At 42.5% G+C, this 23,963-nt stretch overlaps 1 protein-coding gene across 1 annotated transcript in view; it reads right to left on the bottom strand.

Annotated features, from left to right (window-relative positions):
- SEZ6 (seizure related 6 homolog) overlaps positions 1-23,963 on the bottom strand; it is an 823,732-nt gene that overhangs the window by 251,641 nt on the left and 548,128 nt on the right. Inside the window, exon 4 of the mRNA XM_069226215.1 lies at positions 3,172-3,364. Coding sequence (XP_069082316.1) covers positions 3,172-3,364 — 193 coding nt within the window. The remainder of the gene's footprint in view (positions 1-3,171; positions 3,365-23,963) is intronic.

Genomic DNA, 23,963 nt, shown 5'->3' on the forward strand with positions numbered 1-23,963 from the left:
AAATATGGGTGCTTAGGAATCTGAGAACTTCAACATAATGGAAAGAAGCTAACATAATTGAAATTACACCGCTGTAGACAGTAGCTAACCTGTTGTTTTACCTTCATCCCCAGAAGATCATGTGCATTTTTCTTTTGGCTGGGCTTGGTCTTTGTGCAAGAATTCAGTTGAATACCATCTCCAGTGCTCCCAGAGGCAGCCTTTCACACATAGTGGAGACCACAAAAGGGATCTTATACCAATTCCTCTCAGTGCCCCCATAGAGGTCAATTCACCAAAATGTTAATGGTAGAGGAAGTGAGGTGACATCACAGACTTGGCCTACTGTCCCACCTTAGCAGCCCATCAGCTCCCTATTTGCTGCCGACGGAATAGCGGAAGTAGGCATGACTCTTAGAGCTCTTTTATGTTGTTTTCCTATTGCTACTTTCATGATTCCGCAAGTCAAGGGCATATACTTTTTCAATAGGTACAAAGGAAACCACAGTTAGAAACTACAACCCCTGGCTAACCCTAAGTGGTGCCAATGTTTGCCCCGTCCGGCACCCAATTGCTGCATATTAGCTTGATGGGGTGTTTAATAGTGTTTAGGGTGGGGGTGGTTTTGGGGTGCTTTTGTTGCTGGACCCTGGGGATGTTGCTCATTGCCACTCCTATACAAAGTCTAGTGGACCACTCTCCCTCACTGCTGAGGATCACCAGTGCTTCTTAAATGAACCCCCACCTCATTGTCTGTGTGTGTAGTAAATGGGCAGGTGGCTGCTGCCAAAAGGAGGTAGATATCTGGGACTGCATATCCCGCAATCCTTCTCCTATAATTGGCATTTACAACGCCTTTTACCATTGCAAGTTCCCTGGAGCTGCGTCTTAGCAACCCCACACCTTGATGGGAACCAGGCGAGCCTGCTCCACCCAGCAGCCACCTCCTTCCACTCCAGGCTGCCTGGGAGTCAACCCTGGAATCATGGACATCAAGCACAGGTAGCCAGGGATAGGAGCTGTTGTCCTTTGGCACATCTGGCACTAATCATAGGGGTCATGAAGGTGTGGTATGAACAGAAAATAAATTGCTCTGTTTACTTTCTGTTAGTCTAAATTATTTGGGCATCCCATAGCCCCTCAATAGCAAAAAGGTTTTTGAGGTACTAAAGGGAAGGACAAGGGGAGTCCTGTGGTGTCATTGGAGTGAGTGATGTCAATTCAAGTGTACCTTTCATTTTACAAAATCATCCTCTATGACAAGGATCTGTTTTCCCTGCAGAGTTGAAGCAAACCTGCAAATCCCCTCAAATCTGATTGGCCAGCATCAAAAACTTGAACCTAACATTTTAATGAACTTGGCAAAGGGCCGATATAAATGTCAGGCCAATCACTGTGGATGTAAGCTGGTGTCCTAGGCCAGAGTTTTGAAGTTCCAAGTGGGGGAGCCTAGTGCCTTCCTGGAAGTCTGAATTTGCAAGCCGCTAGTCTTCTATGAGTTTACAATGCTTACAAGAATCTGGCTACAACTGCAGGTGCACTCCTTTGCAGTATACCAAGTAGCCACTAGCTTCCATATGGCATAGTAAAAGCAAAGGTCAATGGATGCTGGAAGAAGAGCCACTTTTGAGGATCCCTGACCTTGCAAGGATATGAAGTTGTTCAGTACCCTCCTGACTTCTGAATTCACTGCATCCTGAGCTAACAGACTGGGCTATAAGGTCACGTTGTGTACCAAGCTCCATCACTGACTCAAAGAGTGACTCCTTTTTAAGGTCAGACCCGAGCCTGGCCCCTACCTGAAGCAAAAATGACAGGGTTCAGAATAGTTAACCTGGGTTGTTACTGTATAACAAGCTCAATATATTGAATTTGTATATTTTCTGAAGTCCCTAATCCTAAAGGCTTCCTTGAGATATACTTTTTGAGAAATTTGTTACCATCCCTAGTCAATTGGTGAGCCCAATACGACTGGAGTTTGAAATATCTGTTTTACCATGACCATTTGTTCAATAAATATTAGGTTATTAGAAGTTCATTTTTTCCCTGGCACCATAAAAAGTCAACTGAGGCTGGTACAAATGGAGAAAAAATTATATTTAGAATGTTTTAGTGCATTCAAATCCAACTTAAATCTGATTTTGATATATGAGTCTGCACAGCAAGTGCCGGTTACACAAAACCTTTAGAAGCTTAACGTGCAACATTATGAGCAACCCCCATCAAATTGCCAGATGCTTGTTACTGCACCGAGTGCCCGCCATGGTTGGTAGGGTGCCAGATGTCACTCCATGATTCTAACATCCAAGCTAAGAGAACCTCATATTCCTACAACAACCCTAGGCAGCGCCTTAACTATAGAGTTTACCTGCTTCCGTTATATCCTATGGAACATGTAAAACAGCGGACGGGATATCTGTCACTTTTGGGCCGGAGTAATCACCTCCGCCAAGGTGGTAATCAGGCCCTTAGTAAGCTGAAGTTACTATATTCAGCTATGAATGTAATGTATAGACTGGGGAAATTCAACAAAATAGTTTTTTTTTTCTTTACCTATAACCTGGAGTCCTCCAGTTAATTAGCCACATGATAGTAAAGTCACCCAGGTACGACGGGTACCTCATTTGATCCCATGTCACTTACCACCAGGCTTATTCCCGATCCCCTTTGTTCAATGATGGGCATAATCTATCTCTGGCTAATGTCACTGTAACACAAAGAGACTTCAGGAACCATTGGACAGAGGATCGTGGTTATGACTGGTCGCTCAAAGTGACGGGATCCGGGTGAATTTGTGGGCGAAATGTTGAAGCCTCAGTGCTGGTAAATAGTTATATTATTCGAACACACCACAGAGGAACATTTGATATGCTACTCCGAGCATTCACATACTTCTACTGAGGTGATGTGGAGCACCTCCCACTGTACACAGAGAATACAAATGTTTATATCTGCTTGGAAACAAATGTAGGCGTGTGCAGCTTTAACGACCACTTAACTCACAGTTAAGAAAGAAAGCAACTTGGCGACAAACTAATGGTGACAGTAATATAGAGCACACAATCTATAGAGGCATAATTTGAGTTCATGAGTTCATAACTTCAAACCAAGAACTCTGTCCATCAGGCTATACTTCCACTCTTCCTCCCTCTAGGGCATTTCCCTCCATTGGCACACTCACCCTATGCTTACCTTGGTAGCGGAAGTAGAACTGCCCTGCTCTCCCCGGCAGCGTGCTCTGGTAGTGTACTGTGACTTGATTGGTTGGACTGCGGATCACCTGACCTTTCATGAGGAAAGATTCATTGGCCAGGATGGCAGGCTCCACTCCCTCCATACTCTCCACAGTTATCGTCTCACCTTCCAGCAGACTGATGTTCAAGACCTGTGGGGGCAGAACACAGGCATGTGCTTAAAAACGAGTCCACAATCAAGTATCATATACCATTTCAGATAAATTACGAGATACAAGTGCCACATCTTTATATCTATTGTTCAGCTGCCTGCTGAAAACAGAACACTTAAAAGCAACTTGAACCGGATATAAGAGGTTTGTAATGGAGCAGTGCATGTCCCTTGCTTTCCAAGAGAGAGCATGTGCCCCTTTACAGTGTTATTCTGTCTGTTTTTCTGGTTCCCTGTCAAAAGGCCTCACTACAGTGTTAAACCACACAACATCAAAATGAAACTGGCACTTCTGGATGTTAATTTATAAAGTGCTACTTCTAAAAAGAAAAATGTCATAATTTCGGCAATAAAAATATGCATTTATGAAAGAAACAGAAAAAAAACAAGAAAAAAGGGGAAGGGATAGGAACAAGTTTGGGACTGCCCCTATAAGAAGGAAACCTGGGTAAATAGTGTAGCATCCAAAGTGTAGTTTCTTGCAATTCTTCACATGCACACGTGAAAACGATCTAGTAGACAAATTATTCACTAGGTTACTTTTATTCTCCAACAAAGGAACCCACGACCAGGGAGACCTCCTGTAAGTGAACAGTCAACTGGCTCAACTGACATCAGCCAACTGCTCACTCACCAGGATATTCCGTGGAACGCAGTGATACAGTTACACAGTACTACACATTAATACATCATCATGAATTTTAAAGTAATAAGTATGGCATACTACATCACCTCCCTTCCTATAAAAATAAAATAAGATACAAAATTGAGACTATAAAAAACCCTAACTTGAAACAATATTACACTTCCAAAAACAAAAAATGCACCACCTGAAATACTGTTTGATTTTTCAGTACATTTAAAAATCTCGGTATTTGCATGGTAACTTCACTTGTCTAGAACTCAAGGATCTTGCATTGTGATAAACGAATCTGTCCACAAAGTCAACACTTTCCCTAGATGAACTATTTGTATTAACTATCTCCTGATTGCGGGAAACGTCCTGAACAATGCAGACGTTTGCCACGCAAGCATAACCACGCTTGCCGGAACAGCACCTGCCTTTTTCTATGCCTTAACCACGCATGTGCTGAACTACACATATGCATGGTTAAGGCAGAGTGGATCGGGAGAGAACGCGGTCAGGTAAGTGGGGCTGGGGGTAGTTTTTAGGGGTGGGGGTGGATAAAGGGCTTGGGGTGGGGGTTGGGCTATTTTTTTTTTTTTTAGGGTTTGGGATGTATTTTTTTTTTTTTAGGGTGGATCAGGAAAGAGCGTGGTCAGGTAAGTGGGCTGGGGCAGTGTTGGGAGGTAGTTTTTAGGGGTCGGGGAAGGTTTTAGGGCTCAGGGTGGGTGGGGGTTGTCGGGGTAGTTTTGATTTTAGGGGCGGTAGTGGGGGGGTCTGGGTAGTTTTTTTCTTAGGGGTGGGGGGCCGGTTGTGTATAGGGTGGGGGGTCAGGGAAGATTTTAGGGCTCAGGTTCGGTGGCGGGTGTTGGGGCAGTTCAGTTTTTAGGGTTGGGGTGGGAGGGTCAGGTAGTTTTGTTTTTAGGGGTGGATGTGGAGGGGTTGGGCAGTTTTGTTTTTAGGGCGGGCGGGAGGTCGGGGTAGTTTAAGAATTAGGGGTGGGGTACTTTGGACCTTAGGGCAGGTGTACGGCTGGGATGATAGAACCACGCATGCCATTCCCACACATGCCTTTACTACGCATGCTTTTACAACGAAAAATAGTTGTTAATGCATGCGTGGTAAAGGCCTGCGTGGAAACAACGCGATTGCGTTGTTGAGGCATGCGTGGTTCCCGCATGCATTGTTCCATCATACATTCCGTGATTGCTGGTACAATTATCAAATAACCTTTCCTTATCTTTGACAGGCTGAAGAACATCTGTTTAAAGCATGGAATCCTCAGCAACATTCTTGTGACAAGAATCAAAATAAATTTTTGCTTGAGCATCGGAAATGCGGACAACACTATCTCTGTTCTACCACCCCTTTCCTTGTAAGAAAATAGATGTTTTGGTAGTTTTAAGCACTTTCACTGGTGAGGTAAATGTAGACTCACCTTTCATTACCCTATTGGGATTTTTCATCTACTTTGGCCCGTACATCATAAACATTATTTTTCAAGTCATAATATTGTTTTTGTTTGCTTTGCTTCAATGTTACTTTTTGCTTTAGATCTTCATAATTCTGATTACTTTCCCCACAATGGTCTTTGTAACCTGAACTTAATTATAACCAACCAGGTATTAACTTGGTTCTGGCATCTCTGCCATGCAGACTTCTGAATGGAGAAATTTCTGTGGTTGAGTGTGGAGTAGTAAGATAAGCCCAATTTTATTTTGCAAGAAAAAAACAACATCCATATTTGAAGACAATGATGTTTGCATGCCTTCGTTGATAATGCAGCTTTACTAGTCCGTTGGAGGATGGACTGTATAGTGCTGTTTGTAAATGTTTTCTATCCAAATCTCTCATGAAATTATTAATCTCCTTTGAAATAAAATGCATGCCATTGTCTGTAATAACATAACGAGGACATCCTTCAATCAAAAATACCCTTTTAAAGAAAACAATAGCTGATTAGGTGAATCCACAAAATCATAATAAATCCATTTTGAAAAATAATCTATTAAAACAATCAGATACTTCTGTTTCCTGGGTAACACATGAAAATGTCCTGAAAAATCCAAAGTGACCTTTACCCAGGGGCCATCAGGTAGCTGTACTGGTAAAAGAGGCTTATTAGTGGTTTCCAGGGCATGTCTGACACTATACACTGAGGACAATTACCAATCAATTGAGAAACCATTTTATTTATACCTGGCCATCAGAAGTGTTGTTTGATTTTACAGGTTGCAGAAATGCCTAAATTACCCTCATGTGCCATACCAGTGATACATCCTCTCAACATGGCGAGTGAAACAATTTGATTATTGCATAAGCAAATCTGATTTTCAAAAGATATCTCTGGTGAAACCTGCTGAAAACAATGCAATTCACTAGAAACTGATGGCCACCCTACAGTAGTAAAATGGCAAACTTTTTTAATATTCATCCTTCTCAGATGCAGCCAACCACTCTTGTTCTGTGATAACTTCTTTACACACAGAAATGGCATCAATCACTGCTACCACACACTTATTGATATCCTGATAAGTATCATTAGAACTTTCCAAAGGTAAACGTGACAAACAATCTGCTCTGAAGTTTTTATCTCCTTGTACTTATTTTATACTAAGGTTATACTCTTGAAGTTTTGAGAGCACTCTAACTAAATGTGCTGAAGCTTTACCCAGACCATTGCCATTAAGTAGAAATACATGGTCAGTGAATAAATCAAATGAAGTGCCCCATATGTACGATTTGAATTTGTCCACTGCCCAGGCACATGCGAGTGTCTCCCGTTCAACGTTATTGTAGTTAATTTCTACTTCACTTAGAGACCTTGTAGCAAAAGCTACTGTGTTTTCCTGTCCTTTATCCCACTGTCCGAGTATGGCTTCTAAACCTTTTAAACTTGCATCCGCAGTGATAAAAGACTTCAACTGTGGTTGATATGGTTATAAAGTAGGGGGCTTAATTACCAACTGTTAGATTTTTTTAAATGTTTGATCAATTTGGCTGGACCATTCAAATGTAACCCCCTTTTTAAGAGGCTTAACTTGTAAGGCATACCTAGGGACAAAACGGGCATAATACTTACATATGCCCAAGTATGACCTGATTGTACCTTTTTACATAGGTGGAGGAGCATTTTTGATAGCTTCTATGTTACAAGATTTACGTTTAATACCCTTCTCTGTAATTGTGGGGCCAGGATACTCCACTTGTTGCACCATAAACCTGCATTTGTTCAGCTTTACTGTCATGCCATATTCCTCCAAAGTTTTAAAAACTTTCTCTAATACAATATCTTGCTCAGCAGTGTCAGTGAAAACTAACATATCGTCTTGAAATGCCTGAATTTGGAATTCACTACCAAATAAAGTATCCAGGAATTTTTAAAAGACACTTGCTGCTGAAGCAAGTCTGAATGGTAGTGTAAGGTATTTATGTGTCACAAAAGTGGTTAAAGACCGGGAATCAGGATTGAGGGGAATATGATGGTAAACTGAATGCGAGTTGATGGTGGAGAAAAACTTTGCACTACCAATGTTTGCTACCATTACTAAAATAAGAAGTAGAGGGTGACAATCTACAATTATATTTTTGTTTACTGAACTCAGTTCTATGCATAACCTCAGTTCTCCAGAGCGTTGTCTCGTGATTACAAGTGGAGATACCCATGCTGAGGAATCAGTGGCAGTGATTACACCTTCAGCTACTAAAGCATCTAAAAGTTTCTTCAATTCATCCCTCACACTCAATGGTACGGGTCTTGCCTTGTGCACCATTGATATGGCATTTTTCTAAAGTTGAATTACATGCTCAAATCCTTTTACAGTGCCAATACTGTCTTTAAATACTGTAGGAAGGTTTTCCAGTAGTATTTGTGTCAGTTGTTTCACACCTTCTCTAATTTTGACATTTAGGATTGGCATCTCATCAAGAACTATAGGTTCATCATGACCAGGACAAAGGTGAATGCGCAATTTGGCTAAATCCATCCACCCAACGATATCTCTCCATTTCACTGCTACATATATTTTATTGGGGATCTCTCTACATAGACATTCAAGAGATGATATAAAGTAACCTAAGAGATCAACGTCTTGCTCACCAAATGCTTTAGGGTTGATGTCTGCTGGAATGAGAACCATATTGTTAGGCCATAAATTAAAATATGTAGAATCAGCCAAAATAGTAACAGGCTCCCCTGAATCTGCCATGGTAGTAATTCTCTTACCATCTATAATTGATTGACAGAAGGGTCCCTTAACCTATATTTTGTTATTTTGAGAATCACAAGTGTGACAGTCTAAACTATCTATTGTTAAAACAATATTTGCAAATGCATCAGAACAGTCTGAACTTTTCACTATGTCAGTGCAAAATTTATGTTGCTGATTCACATTTTATTGAAACTACCATTTGCACTCTTGCAAGCTGCCTGGAAGTGACCAATCTTTCGGCAACGCATGTGTTTCTTTCCCAAGGCTGGACAAGTGGGACTATTTCCTAGATGATTCAGTGAACCACATCTGTAACAAAAGGTATTACTTTCCTTCGCTTTGCTGCCTTTCTAACTACACAGATGGATGAATCATCAGTAGCTAAATTGACAGGTGTAAGTCCCTCCTGACTGTTACAATACATTACACTTTGCTCAGTTAAAACTTGGGTTGTAATTATGGACCTCTCAATACTTTTCGCAATGTCTATAGTCTCTGACAAGCTAGGATTCCTTCACGTCAAAAGACGTTCCTGAATTTTCTTAGCGTAACAGTTAAACACAAATTGGTCCCTAATATAAATGTCAACATTGTTTTCAAATGCGCTTTTAGAAGCCTTTAGAGACATTTAGAGGCTAAAACTCTCAATGTAGCTATGTATTCTTCTACTGACTCATCACTGGATTGCTTGCTTTTAAAGAAATTGTGCCTTTCCAGAAAGACACTTGGCTCTTCTGAATACTGCTTGCACATCCATGTTTCTAAATAAACATTTCATTCAGTACCTTTACCTGCAGGAGCAGGAACTATTGGCAAGTTATCAAATACTTGTGGTCCCCGCGATGCATAAATGATTGAGCAATGGAGCCATTTTCCGAATGGGTGAATAAGAAACAGTTTCTATGGCCGCTAAGTAATTCTCAAGATTGCGCAGCCATTCTTTCCACTTAATGTCTTGCTTGCCAGCTTTTTGCAGAAACGGTGGAGATTGCACTGGCCTCTGTAATGTAGCCATACTATGAATATCCAGATAAGAGATAAAACACTTGTAGAAACACCTAACTTATTAAAGGTGCACCAATAAATAAGAACAAAAACAGTGCAAAGAGTAAATAATGTAGTTCCTTTAAAGGAGAGTTTGAAAAACAGGTGTGCCTAATAAAGTTGGTAATCAATACTTATATATATATTTTTCCCCCCCCAATATTTATATATATATATATATATATATATATATATATATTGTTTTGCAATATTTTAGGTGTGCACATCACCGTTGTTTTAGTTTTCCAGCTATCCGGTCAATGATACTCAAAGTTAACACAAAAATTGGTGTGCGCATCACCGTATTTCTCAAATATGTGGTGAGACGCTCCCAAACCAAAATGGCAGTGACGCAGAATGTGAAACTTCCTTCGTTGAGAGGACGCGCTTACACACAATACAGTGAGATGTCTCCAGGGTAACAGCGCACCCGTCAGACATGGCGTTGACACCACAACTGCTCCCAATAGCTACGAAAGAGCTAGCGCTCGCACTGAATGAATCCCTCATGGCTCGAGACAAGACTACCACGCCGTCCTTGAAGAATGCTGAGGCACGCGAGTAAGAGAACTACCATTGTGCTCTCAAATCCCAAAGCCCCGAACACACTGAATGGTGGTAATGAATAAAGTTAAAAAAAAATTACGATCTCATCATTTTGAAGTCTTGAGAAGCGGAATTAGATCCACCCCACTCCTGGTACCAAAATATGTAGCATCCAAAGTGTAGTTTCTTGCAATTCCTCGCAGGCACAGGTAAAAATGATCTAATAGATGAATTGCTCACCAGGTTTCTTTTATTATTCCGCAAACAAACCCACGACTGTAAGTGAACAGTCAGCTGGCTCAACTGACATCAGCCAACTGTTCACTCACCAGGACATTCCATGAACCGCAGTGACACAGTTATAGAATACTACACATTAATACATAATTTTGAATTTTAAAGTAATACAATAAATATAGCATATCTAAGTATGGCATACTACAAATAGCATTAACTATCCAAAAAAGAAGGAGATGGTTGGGGTAAAAAAGATGTAAAAAAGAAAGGGAGGAGAAAATGGAAGGCACAGGGGTTACCAACAAAATAAAATAACAAAGGCAATAAAATAGACACAAAATGGGTCAAGAAAAAAAGAAGACTATAGGAGAAAAAACTAGCAGTGATTAAAAAAATAAGTAAAGACAATATCAAGTAAAAAATTATAAGTAAAGCAATTGTGAAATAAAACATTTGATGCAATAAGGTACATTTGATTAGGAGAGCTCTCTATGTATGGGGCAAATGATCCTAGGAAACGAAAATCTACTCACAGATTGGCCGAGTGTGTAGTGTAAGTGAATGAGCCAATGAATGATAGATCCTGGCTTACGTGAAAACTTTGCCTTCACCCTTGCCCTTTGGGGCTGCTGAGCCACTTACGTGTGGTGTTCAGTATGTAGGGCATTGCCCATTTCTGCCCACAATGCAGCTTGAGAAGAGAAAAAAAGTGCAGCATCCTTGATCACTGTTGTCCAAACATACAAATCTCTAACCCCTCCAACAGGGAGTATCTCAAGGTTCAGTACTCTTGTCATTTACTACACCCTACACAGTTGGCAACATCTCCTACCACTCCTATGCTAGTGCTACTCAGCTATTTGTAGAAACATAATTCCAAGCAGACACTGCCCTCGCAGCAGCTCTTGAAAAACTCAGTCTGGGGTGGTCCTTCACCACCTTAAATTAAACCCCTCAACCATACTGCTCTACTCTGTGACTGTCCTAGCTGAATGCATTCGAGGTAGGTTCTGTGTCGCGCGCCATATGCCTTTGATTAACTCAAACTCACAGGCTTTACACTGGGCAAAAATGTCAATCTTCAAACTCACAAATGCATCTGAGCAAGAGGAGAACAATTCCAAATCAGATGGCCTTAATGAATTAAACATTTTCTTCCAGTGAGGAATTTAAACAAGTAGTCCATTTACTAGGCTTCTTTAGCCGAGGCTATGAAAACTCCTTACTCACTAGAATCCCAAAGCTACATCTTGTTCTCTTACAACAGCATTACATGCAGCAGCTGCATTAGTATATGGAACAAGGAAGTAAGGCCACATCACACCAATTCTGAACTCCTGAACCGAGTCCCCGTCAGGGCCAAAAGTGCACTTTTGGTGGCCTACATTATCCACAAAATCTCCAGCCTGAGCCACCAAATTATCTTAATGCTAAATGGATTGGACCAGAACAATTGCAGGGCCCAGAAACCCTTGTGTTTGAATCCCATTTGCAAGAAGAAACAGACTCTGAAGCACTCCTCTCGGGCGTTCACCCAGGCTGCAAAACACCATCACAAGCAACCACTCCTACGAAACTTCTAAAAGCAAATGAGAGAGCTGCTGTGCCACCAAAACGCCCAGATGTGATTGGTAGCCCTGTAAATAATGATTTGAGACAAGGTTTACTGAGGAACCACGCCTCCTACGATCTCTTCGGCTCAATGCCCTTTACCTTGTTGAGGCTGGCCTTCCTGTTAGCTGAAAGTGCACTAATATCTATGTAACTCACATATATTATAATGCTGAACTCCTTTGTGCCTCTAAAGTGGATATATTTGTTGCTTCTGGGCTGTTTTTCATGTGTTTATGCATTCCAGCCTTGTTTCCGGTAATTTGTTATCATATTGTGTAAGTATGTACCTTATAATGCGCTGTGGAGTACTTTGTTAACCACTGGGCCAATATATAAAGACACAATTTAAAAAATAGAGTCAGAAAAAATAAAGCATCTGGAAATTATCTCCGACAACGGGCAAAAATCTAGTTCAAGCTGCGTGCTTCTCTTGGCACATTTTCTACTGACATCATATTCTAAATGTAGAACAAGCAAGTAGAAGTAATTCTACAGAGTTGAGCTGCACCTCCCAGATGTGGCCATTGAATGACTACACTCTAAAACCAAGCATCACTGGAGCTCTGACCTCATTGTTTTACCGATATATTTAATTGTCTCCATTAAGGAGCTTTGGAAATTGTTTTCTTAGTCAGGAGGCCATTGGCATTAACATATAGAGTGATCTGTCTTTCTCTTCACGGTGTACTATAGAAACAACACATATCTAGGTTTAATCTGTGTAGTTTGCAGGACTACTTTGTATGTTAAAATATTCCTTCTCCTTTGTGCTCTTGACACTCTTCGAGGCTAAACCATAGTTGGTTTGCATAAATTGCATTTAGAAAGAAGCGTTTTGTAGTGTCAGCATGATTTAACATGATATGTATATTTTGCAAGTCAGCTTTTATGAATACATTGTACTAATTTAGCTCTTGAAAAATGCACACAGCATTGCTCTTTTGTGTAGAACTGGGGAGTGAGGATTAGATTATTCCAGCGGCTGATTTACAGTCTGTGGTCTGGAAAACCTGGGCTCAAATCCTGGCTACCGGACCCGATCGAATCGAGTGATCCTAGGCATATCACTTTGCTTCACTATGTCAATTCTGGGAGCAGGAAAAGTAATTCAGTTCTGGTTGTGAACTGTGTAATATAAGAATCACTGGTAAATTATTTATAATAGTTCTCAGTATATAATAATATGTAGTGTACGTAATACATTAAATCAGCTCGTGCCCTGTTCATGGGAAAATCATACATCATGAGACACTCTTTGGGGAAGATCCCTTCTTCTGGAATCTATATATTCACATTTAGATGGTCTTAATGTTAAACCCCTTCACTTCCCTAAATGACTGACGTGCAAGGCATGCAAGGTGGGAGTTTTTTCACAACTTATTTACATCCACTTACAAACAAAACTAAGAGGATCACTAAGAGTCCTACATGTATATGGGAATATGCTGTATATGTTCTAAATTGCACATGTTCCAAGAAGCATGTTGGAATCAAGAATTTTCCAGTTTAAAAATATATTTCAGAACACAAGGACCAGGTGTCTTAAAGAACAGAACTACCCAGGGGAAATGTCCTTAACAACATGTTGAGAACAACGCAGACATTCCCACACAAGCGAAATCATGCTTGCCAGAACAATGCATGGCTTTTCCTGTGCCTTAACCACGCATGTGCAAAACTATGTCTGTGTGGTTAAGGCACAGAAAAAGCCAAAGTTGTTCGTGGAGGACGCAGTACGGTAAGTGGGGCTGGGGCAGGGGTGCTGGGTGGATTAAGGGCTTGGGATTGGTGGTGGGGGGGTTGGGCAGGCTATTTTCTTTTAAGAGGCACGAGTGCAGGGGGTTTGGCAATTTTTTTTTAGGGCTTAGGGCAGGGAGTCTGGCTATAATGTTTTATTTAGAAGCGGGAGTGGGGTGTTTGGGTATTTTTTTAAATTTAGGGGTTAGGGTGGAAGGTTTAACGAAGGCTGCAAGGAGGGAGGCGAGAAAAGGAGGAAGGATGGGTCGAGGACGTGGTGAGGTAAGTGGGGTTGGGGCAAGGTTGGTGGGTAGTTGTAGCGGTGGGTTGGATTTAGAAGTTTGGGTGGGTGGGAGGTGGCAGGGTAGTTTAGTTTTTAGGGACAGAGGTGGGGGGTCAGGGTAGTTTTATTTAGGGCTCAGGGTGGGTGGAGGGGTTGGGGTAATTTAGTTTTTATGGGCGGGGTGGGGGTTGGGATAGTTATTTTTTTTTAAGGCTTAGGGTAGGTGGGGGTCGGGATAGTTTACTTATTGGGCGAAGGTTTTATGGCTTAGGGCAGCTGGAGGGTGTCGGTAGTTTCGTTTTTAGGGCTCAGGGTGGGTGGGGGTGTCGGGGTTGTTTAGTTTTTATGTGTGGGGTGGAGGATCAGGATTTCTTTTTTTATTTTAGGGCTCAGGGCGGGTGGGGGTGGCGGGGTAGTTTAGCTTTATGTGGCTAGGTGGGTAGGGTTCAGGGCAGGAGGGGGGGTTGGTGTACTTTAGTTTTTAGGGGTGGGGGGCTGGTATAGTTTTTTTTTAGGGTTCAGGGCGGGTGGGAGGTCAGAGTAGTTTAGCTTTTAGGGGTGAGGGTAGTTTTGGGCCTCCTGTTGTATGACAGAAGCCTGCATGCTGTTTTGCATGCCATTTTCACATAAGCCTTTACTAGTCATGCTTTTACAATGAAATTCGTTGTAAAGGCATGCGTGGTAAAGGCGTGCATGGAAACGTCGCAGCTGTGGTTCCGACCACGCTGTTAAGGCATGCGTGCTTCTGTTATACATCCCTATACAGTGTAGTAGCATGCATGATTTTAGAACGGAACCTTTCTGGCTTCCAGCAGACTCCGTACAAGTGTGATGTATTCGCAACAATGGAATGGAATGAAAGCTTGGTTTAGAATGTTGGAGTTCACAAGTACACATAGAAGAATAAAGACATGTGATTTACAGCTCCATGTGTGGCCTGCTCATTGGTGATGCTACAACTGGAGATGAGATAGGGGATAAGTAACCCAAAGAAGAAAGTGCTCTCCTGGAAAGTTTGCTGTGGTCCAAGCAAACTGTTTGTGCATTTCATGTGTGCCTTTGTCAAAGTGGTGAGTAGACCATTGGTGTATGTTGAGTCAAACCACAACTCCAGGTGGTGTGAAGTGTGTGAATGGAGAGAAAGCTTCACTAAGAAGTCTACGCATCATTTGTCAAGAAGCTACGACCAAGATCATACAAGGTACCATGCTGCCACGCAAAATAAAGTTGTACATTATACAGAGCGTAAACGCTGAAGACGGAGATTCAACCAGGTTTATAAAACGCAGTTAAAAGCAATCATTATTTACCATATATTATTACAACCAATAGCGCTGGCTGACAGATCAAGTAAAAATGAAGCACACTGCTATTACTCTTACCTGAGTCTTTATAAGTGGAGCATTATGACGTCAGCACCTGGCAGGGAGACCCAAGAAGAAGCACTGGGGTTGTACTTACTGAGCTGTCCAATACCTGAAGCGGAAAAACATCAAAGCTGTCAGGTGGCAGCTAAGATCAACTCCAGATGTCTCCATGAGTGACGAGGCTCTGCTGGAGACCAAGAAGAAGGTCAAAACTTCAAAGACTGTACTGGATGACCTGGAGGCTGAACCATCGTCGGGCCTCAACGACAATGCAGATTGCCAAGGACAGCATCATACATAGCTCCACCCTCAACGTCACTCACTCCCATGAATACTTATAATGCTGCTGTCTTCCTAAATCACCTTTACCTTTTGATACCAAAAAGCAAAATATTGAAGATAGATTGACTGCCTGGATAGAGACATTAGAATATCTCATTGATGCACTTGAAGAGACTGATAACAGAAAGATTGTCAAATATCTAAACAATCTTGCTGGTGTGAAAGTAGTCATAAAGAAAATGCAGAGAACTGACGTAGAAGTTACATACTGTCAGATTAAGAATGCGTTGAGTCTCATGTTCAATCCAGGACCAAATGCTGATTATGAACGAAACGTTTTCAGTCAAGAACTTCAAAGAGTTGGTGAAATAATCGATGAATTTGTGTAAAGACTCGACACAATTATCAAACACTGGACATTCAATAAATGTAACGATAAAGAAGCTGTGCGGCTTACAGTTATTGATGGATGTTTGTTTCAGTTATTCAGGTGACGAATGTTGAGAGAACCTCTTAGTCTGGAGCAACTGATGGTCCCTGCTATAGCTGAGGAACGTGCTGAGAGACAAGCTGCTGACATGGAGGCCAGAGTACCCGGAGAAAGTCAGTCACAAGTGTGAAAAATAATTCTAAACAAAAGCCTGAAGGACACATTGGCCCTCATTCTGACCCTGGCGGTTCTCTACCGCCAGGGCCAACGGGGGCGGGAGCACCGCCGACAGGCCGGCGGTGCTCCCTTGGTCATTCTGACCGCGGCGCTTTGGCCGCGTTCAGAACGGGAAAACCGGCGGTCTCCCGCCGGTTTTCCACTGACCTTAGAATCCTCCAAGGCGGCGCAGCTCGCTGCGCCGCCGAGGGGATTCTGACCCCCCCTACCGCCATCCTGTTCATGGCGGGAAAGCCGCCATGAACAGGATGGCGGTAGGGGGGGTCGCGGGGCCCCTGGGGGCCCCTGCCGTGCCCATGCCAATGACATGGGCACGGCAGGGGCCCCCGTAAGAGGGCCCCGCAAAGTATTTCAGTGTCTGCCTTGCAGACACTGAAATACGCGACGGGTGCCACTGCACCCGTCGCACCTTCCCACTCCGCCGGCTCGATTACGAGCCGGCATCCTCGTGGGAAGGGAGTTTTTCCCTGGGCTGGCGGGCGGTCTTTTGGAGACCGCCCGCCAGCCCAGGGAAAAACTCATAATACCCTCCGCGGTCTTCTGACCGCGGAGCGGTATAATGGAGGGCGGGATCCTGGCGGGCGGCCTCCGCCGCCCGCCAGGGTCATAATGAGGCCCATAGTGCTGTCTACATGTAAAAAGAAGTTGCGTTTTAGAAGTGGATTTTTGTTTCCACATGAAGGAAAGTGTCCCGCTATTAGACAGATATGCAATGGCTGTGGTAAAGAGAACCATTTTGTGATAGTATGTGAAGTGAAAGAGAAAAGTAAGTGCGTCACAGCTCACAGACAAAATGACCACCAGAACATTTAAGGAGAAAACATTTGACGCACATCCACAATGTCAAGCAGTGACATCAGCTGAGGCAAATATATAGTAAATCAAGTTGATCGTCCTCTAAATCATAGTCATTTTTACGCCTCTATGATAAGTGAAATTGAAGAAAGTGATTCTGCCATGTTGGTTTACCTCAGAAAAACATGCACATGTCAAACTGGTTGCACGTGAAGAAAAAGGCCAGTTAACGAAGAGTTGACCTGTCAAAGCAACTGAATCATACAAACACTGACAAAATATTACATTGAAAATAAATGGATGTTCAGTACCTTTCATTATCGACAGGAGTGCATCAATAAGTATAATGCCTGAAGAGAAGTACAATGAACTGTCTCTGTTACTGCAGCTTATGCCATCAAAGACCAAAGGGTATACTTGGGCTGCATAAACACCCATGAAGACTAAGAAAAGGGTGCAAGCACCGATCCATTTGCTTCCAGGTACTGCGGCAAGTGGCTGCTTGCTCAGTTTCAACACGGCTTCTGACATGAGACTGATTTCTGTGAATTACAACATGAATGCTCATCACAAAATAGTCAATTTCCTTCATTATTTAGCAGTTTAGGAAAGTTAAAGACTATGAAAGTAAAGCTGCATATTAATGAGAATATCCGTCCTATTGCTCAGAGACAGACAAGTCGCTTTCCATTTACAAGAAGCTGTTAAAAAAAAAGACGTTGAAACGTTACTTAAGCATTGATGTTATTGAAAGTTCCACAGGTCAAATGCCCTGGGTTTCTTGAAAAGTAGTAGTGTCCAAAAAAGACAGTGAATGAGCTGTGCGCATATGCATTGACATGCGCCAGGCAAATAAAGTAATTGAGTGAGAACAACATCCAGATGCGCACATTGCTGACATGGTAACACAATTGAATGTTGCCAAGGTCTTCTCTCGACTTGATTTGAATAAAGGTTATCATCAACTGGAACTTGAAGAACATTGCCGGTATTTTCTAACCTTTTCTACTCATGCTGGTCTGTTTAGAAATAATAGACTTAGTTTTGGTGTGTTATCAGCTGCAGAACTTTTCCAAGATGTCATTCGATGTGTAATACAACCTGTTGTGAATGCATTCAATTATAGCAATGGCACATTAGTTTTCAGAGTTACACAGAAGGAATACAATAGAGCTCTTACACAAGTATGTCAATTACTCAGTGATGCTGGTTTGACTTTGAATGCTTAGAAGTGAGAGTTCAATAATACAAAACTGAAATTTCTTGGCCATATCTTTTGCGATGGGGGCATGACACCTGATCCTGCAAACGTACAAGCTGTGACAAATGCTGAACCCCCACAAGATGTTTCAATGGGTTGCTTATTTCTTGGAATGGCAAGTTACTGTTCAAGATACATACATGGCTTTGCCACTATTAGTGCTCCATTACAAGAGTTGACGAAGAAAAATGTTTAGTTTCAAAGAATGTAAGAAAAGTTTCAAGAGAATCAAACATGCCATTGAAAATGCTATAGAATTGGTGTACTTTCATCCAAAACATCATACTGAGATTGCGGTCGACGCTAGCCCAGTCAGGTTAGGCACTATACTTGCACAACATAGTAGACGCCCAAGTGCTACACAGCATATTTTGGTCTATGCTAGTAGAAGTTTACCTCAAACAGAACGTACTTACTCACAGCCTGAGGAAAAAAGTTTGGTTGTGGTATGGGCTTGTGAACATTTCAATGTGTTCTTGTACGGAACTCAGTTTACACTGGTGACTGATCATCAAACTTTGCTGACCATCTTTGGCAATCCAAAAGTCAAGATGCCTCCTCGATTTGAACAGTGGGGATTGCGATTGCAAGGGTACGATTATATAATCTTGCATCATCCAAAGGATGCAGGCAGACAGTTTACGACAAAAAGTGATTTAAGTGGCTTACGAAGGACATTGGGGTATTGTTGCCACAAAGAGAGCTCTCTGAGATCGGGTTTGGTTTCCATACTTGGATGAAAGAGTTGAACAGGAACTCAACGCCTTTCACATTTGCAATTGTCTGTCAACCAAAGTTACTCAACATACTCTGAACATGTCAGAATTCTCTAAAAATGCTTAGGAGAGAATAGCCATCAATTTCTTTGGTCCACTTGATAATGGACATCATTTAATGGTGATTGTAGATGAATACTCAAGAGTTAATTTGGTTGAAGAGCTCTCATCCACGACTCATGAACAAGTAATCGAAACCCTTGATGGAATCTTTGCAATATGGGGCATGCCAACCATTGTAAGGTCTGACAATGGTCCTATCTTCAACAGTAAAGAATTTAAAGAATTTTTGGAGCATCTGAATATAAAGCATCAGAAGATCACACCTTTATGACCACTGGCCTATGGACTTTTTAAGCTTCTTATGAGCACACTAAAGAAAGCAGTACTTTGAGCAACTCTTGACTAGCTCAATGTTAAAACAGTACTGAACTCCAAGAGCTTATTGTTTGACACCTCACTCGACCACAGGTGAAAGTCCTGCAACTTATGTTTGGGAGAGCAATGACAACCATGTTACTGCAATGGTCCATCGTAAGAGATAAATATGAAAGCATGCTTCGTACAAGGGACTTGGTTAACAAACAGAAAATAAAACTTCATACAGAGTGAGGCTACATGCAAAAGACATCTCGTTCAGAAAAGGTGATGTGGTGATCGCTCGACAGATATAGAAAAGAAAATCTAATGCTCCTTAAAGTGCTGAACCTTTTCAAGTGGTGTCTACCAAAAGACACATGGTGGCTGCCCAGTGCCCAAGGAAGTCTATTACTAGAGACTCTTCTCAGTTCAGACTTGTGTTTCATTGGTCTACAACTCGAGATAATGAAAGAAAAATGTATTCTGAAAACTCAGTAACTGTTGCTGATTCCTTGCCATCTTCAATAATCTCTGAACGTGACAGTCTACAGCTTCCAGTAACCAGATCGGGCCGGATGATCAAAGCACCAAGAAGACTGATTGAAGAGATATCATTGTGTGTGAATATATATATATATATATATATATATATATATATATGACTAATCACTACATAAAATGTTTGTAATTTTTCATTTAACAGGGAGGGGAGGTGTGGTGTCTTGTATCACTTTGAATAGAACCTTTCTGGCTCACAGCAGACTCCATATCAGTGTGACGTAATTACTACAATGGAATGTAATGAAAGCTTGGTTTAGAATATTCAAGTTCACATGTACAGGCAGAAGAACAAAGACGTGTGATTTTCAGCTCTGTGTGTGGCCTACTTATTGGCGTGTACCCAGACTGTGGAAAAAGCTACACCCAGTAGCAAGACACTTTTAGTGATGTAAATTAAAGTAATGACAAGCTACTAAAATACTTTGCTATTGATTGTGTAACAAGAAACATATGGTCATACTGTCATTAACACATCTTCAATCTAAATATACATTGAATCTTGATTCTTTGGAGGCTAGTGGCTTGACAATAAACAACAAATTATCTGTAAATATGGCTAAGGATTGATATAAGATTAGTTAGGAATACAACTGTAATATGACTCAGCTTCTTTTTCACTTATGAGCTTTTTATTGGTTGTGTATTTCTTTGTTTTTTCACAGATGTCAGCTAGGCTTTATTATGTCCCACGCTGTATTATTCTCTTACCCTGAGTGGGTGGAGTCACAGATGTGACGAACAAAATAGCAAAGAACACTTGATATTCCTCATCTATAGTTTGGAAAGCATTTAAAAAAAATTCTGTTAAAGGTTCATTTGCCCAGTGAGGCATGATATGATTCAGTAGAACCTTTTTTAGGAATAAAATTGTTTCTATTATACTAGTTAGAACGACATGATTTGTAACTACCCCATGCAATATTACATCATGTGCTCTGCAAAGTAATATAGGCTCACTTAGGCCCACTCAGGGTGAGAGAACAATACCGCAAATCACATAATAAAGCCTAGCTGACATGGAGTACATTTAAGAGGGAGACTCCTTTCATTTATCTGCTTTACCCAACAAATAAATTTTTATGTCAAATGCATGTCAATGCATTGTATAAACTTTTCTCATAATATATATATGATGTATATTTTTCCTCACTTTTTTATTTTTGTATTTGGATTACTAGAGATATTACTCTGTGATTTTATGTTCTCCATGCCCTTTTGATTGCACTTCCGGAGATACAAATATGGTGCCTATTGCAAAAAACACAAATGAGATTGTGACCAAGACAAACAGCTCCAGCTTGAAGAAAGCGGAGTTTTCATCCAGTTCCTGCACGCAAATATGCATGTAGGAAAACAGATGAAAACATTGCTCCCGCAAGCAGGGAGCTGCTATTTCAAACAGCTCCCTGTTTGCTGGAGCAATGCCGGCTCCCGCAGTACATGGGAAGCCCGGCTAGGACAGTGGGGCCTTAAGGCTCCACCTATGGTCCTGTCACTCTCTCCCTGTTCCATCCCATAAAGGGATAGAAGAGGGAGAGAAAGAGAGAGAAATATTGTTATTGCAATGGTTTCTCCATACAATAATTTCAAAGTGTCACACCACTAAGCTGTTATTATTATTATTACTATTACTATTTTTAAGTCACTTCTGGATTACTGGTAATGCTATTGGACTGTCACTCAGTAGGCTGATGGTTCAAGTCCTGGTATCTCATGCAGTGTGTCTGTTTATTTACTAGTGTTTTGAATGCTAAAAATTGTTAGTGAGGTAATATTTAAGTCTTTTTCACCAACAAAATCTTTGGCTTGAATGTCAGTTATGTCTGGACAGTATACACTAAAGAGTCATCTATAGACTAGTGGTTAAGGTCTCTGACTGAGGGTTCAATCCTTAGGCCCGCATTATGACACTGGCGGGCGGCGGAGGCCGAGCGCCAATGCCATACCGCCATCAGGCTTCCTGTGCGGCCTGAGCCCCGCCGGCCCAGTGAGGAACAGGGCCTTAACATTGCAGCTGGCTCGTAATGGAGCCGGCTGTAATGTGGCAGTGCAATGGGTGCAGCAGCACCTGTCCTGCATTCCACTGCCCGATGGGCTGCTCATGGAGGCCCCTGCATTGCCCATGCCAAGTGCATGGGCATTGTAGGGGCCCCCAGGGGCCCCCAAGTCCTGCATTCCACCAGCCTTTTCATGGCAGTGTTTACCGCCATGGACAGGCTGGCGGATGGGGACTCGTAACCTCTTGGGCAGCGCTGCCCTGGCGGATTACAACCGCCGTGACCGCCAGGCTGCCACCAGCAGTAGGTAAATGGACCCTGGTGGCTCCACCACGGTCATAATGTGGCGGTCCAACCACCACGGCCGCGGCAGTCCGAACACCACTGTGACCCTGGCAGTATAGTGACCGCCAGAGTCATATTGACCCCCTTAGTGTGTCTCAGGTCGTTTGCCTAATTTAATTTCTTTTCAACTTCGAAAGCTTAATGTATTTACTGAAAGGTGATCTCACTCTTTTTACTTGACAATTACATTTTTCTTTTCAATTTGTCCTGAAATATATCATTTTAACTTTTATAATTTATTAAAGTTTAGAAAAACTCTCCGGGTGGATACATGGAGTCGGCCGCAAGTCCTGGCCACACCATGGCTAAAGGCCTTGGGCAGTGCTGGGTTGGGTGGGTATAGGTGTTGGCTGCAGGCCCTGTGGTCAACCTCTGCCGTGCATAACATTGGGTGGTTATAGGGGATTGGCTGCAGGGTCTGGCCGCAGGCTGAGTGCAGTGCAGGGTTTGGTGGTTATTGGGGTTGGTCACAGGTCCTGGCCACAGGCCAGGCCTTGTGGCCATCCCCTGCTAGACACGGCTGAAGGGAGCGCAGGTTTGGGTGGTTATAGGGGTTGGCTGCAGGGCCAAAGGCCTTGTGCTGCACAGCATTGGGTGATTTTAGAGACTTGACTGCAAGGCCTGGCCTGTAGCCAGGCCCTGTGGCCAACCCCCACTGCGCATGGCCAAAGGCCATATGCTATGTGGGGTTTGATTGTTATAGGGGTTGGCACAGACCAGGCCCTGTGACCAACCCCTGCCGCACGCCAAACCCCTTTGCCATCCATTCTGCGCACGGCCAAAGGCCATCCAGGGTTTGGTGGTTGTAGGGGGTTGGCTTTGTGGCATTGTGGCCAACCCATGCTGCGCATGGCTGAAGGCCGTGAGTGGCACAGGGTTGGGTGGTTATAGGCGTTGGCTGCAGGCCCTGTGGCCAACTGCTGCACAGCGTTGGGTGGTTATAGGGGCTTGGCCACACAGGCCAGACCTTGCGGTCGTCCTCTGCTGCGCATGGCCAAAGGCCATGGACTGTTTGGTGATAATAGAGGTTGGCCACAGGGACTGGCCACATGCCAGAGCCTGTGGCCAACCCCTGCTGCGCACAGCCTTTGGCCGTGCGTGTCGCAGACGTGGGTGGGTATAGGGACTTGGCTGCAAGACCTGGCTGCAGGCCAGGCCCTGCAGTCAACCTCTGCTGCGCCCAGCCTTTGGCCATGCATGGCAGTGGTTGGATTAACATATAGTAATTAAAATTGCTTTACATTTAAAAAATCATAGAAATTAACTGAAAAAACAAAGGTTACAGGGATGTTATAGTTAGGAAATAGAAAAAAAACTTAGAAATTCACTGAAAAACCCAAGGGTCACAGGGACGTTCTAGAAATCAGAGAAATTTAACAGTTAGAGTTATTTCAAGTAACTATAACTTGCTTCCTAAGGTAACTATAACTCGTGCCCTCACCATCCACTGCTAATTACCCCACAAATTGCAGCACTCATGACATCTTTGATAACATCATTGATAATGTCACTGTAACATCTACGGGAAAAATTATTCCTATGTTTTGTGCGAGTAAATTCAGAACCTTACTATAATGTCTCTTACAGGGAAAGGGAAAGCTTTACGAAATGTCAGTGATTGTGACTGCAGAGAGAGAGATCTGCTGCCCCTGGTAGGTCCCCATCAATGCAGTGGCAGGTAGATGCAAAAGGACTCCCGCCTTTTACACGTTGAAAAGGCTGGTATTTTTTCTGATTTTCAATGAATGGTAGTTTTGTGCTTTGACTGATACATTTTACATAAATATGATTGAAGGTATCAACCATTTTTTTTTTAGCAAGACATTTTCAGAAGCACCCCTCCAAACCATCCATCAACACAAAGCAGATAA

Source organism: Pleurodeles waltl, chromosome 3_1 (assembly GCF_031143425.1).
Source record: "Pleurodeles waltl isolate 20211129_DDA chromosome 3_1, aPleWal1.hap1.20221129, whole genome shotgun sequence".
NCBI lineage: Eukaryota > Metazoa > Chordata > Amphibia > Caudata > Salamandridae > Pleurodeles > Pleurodeles waltl.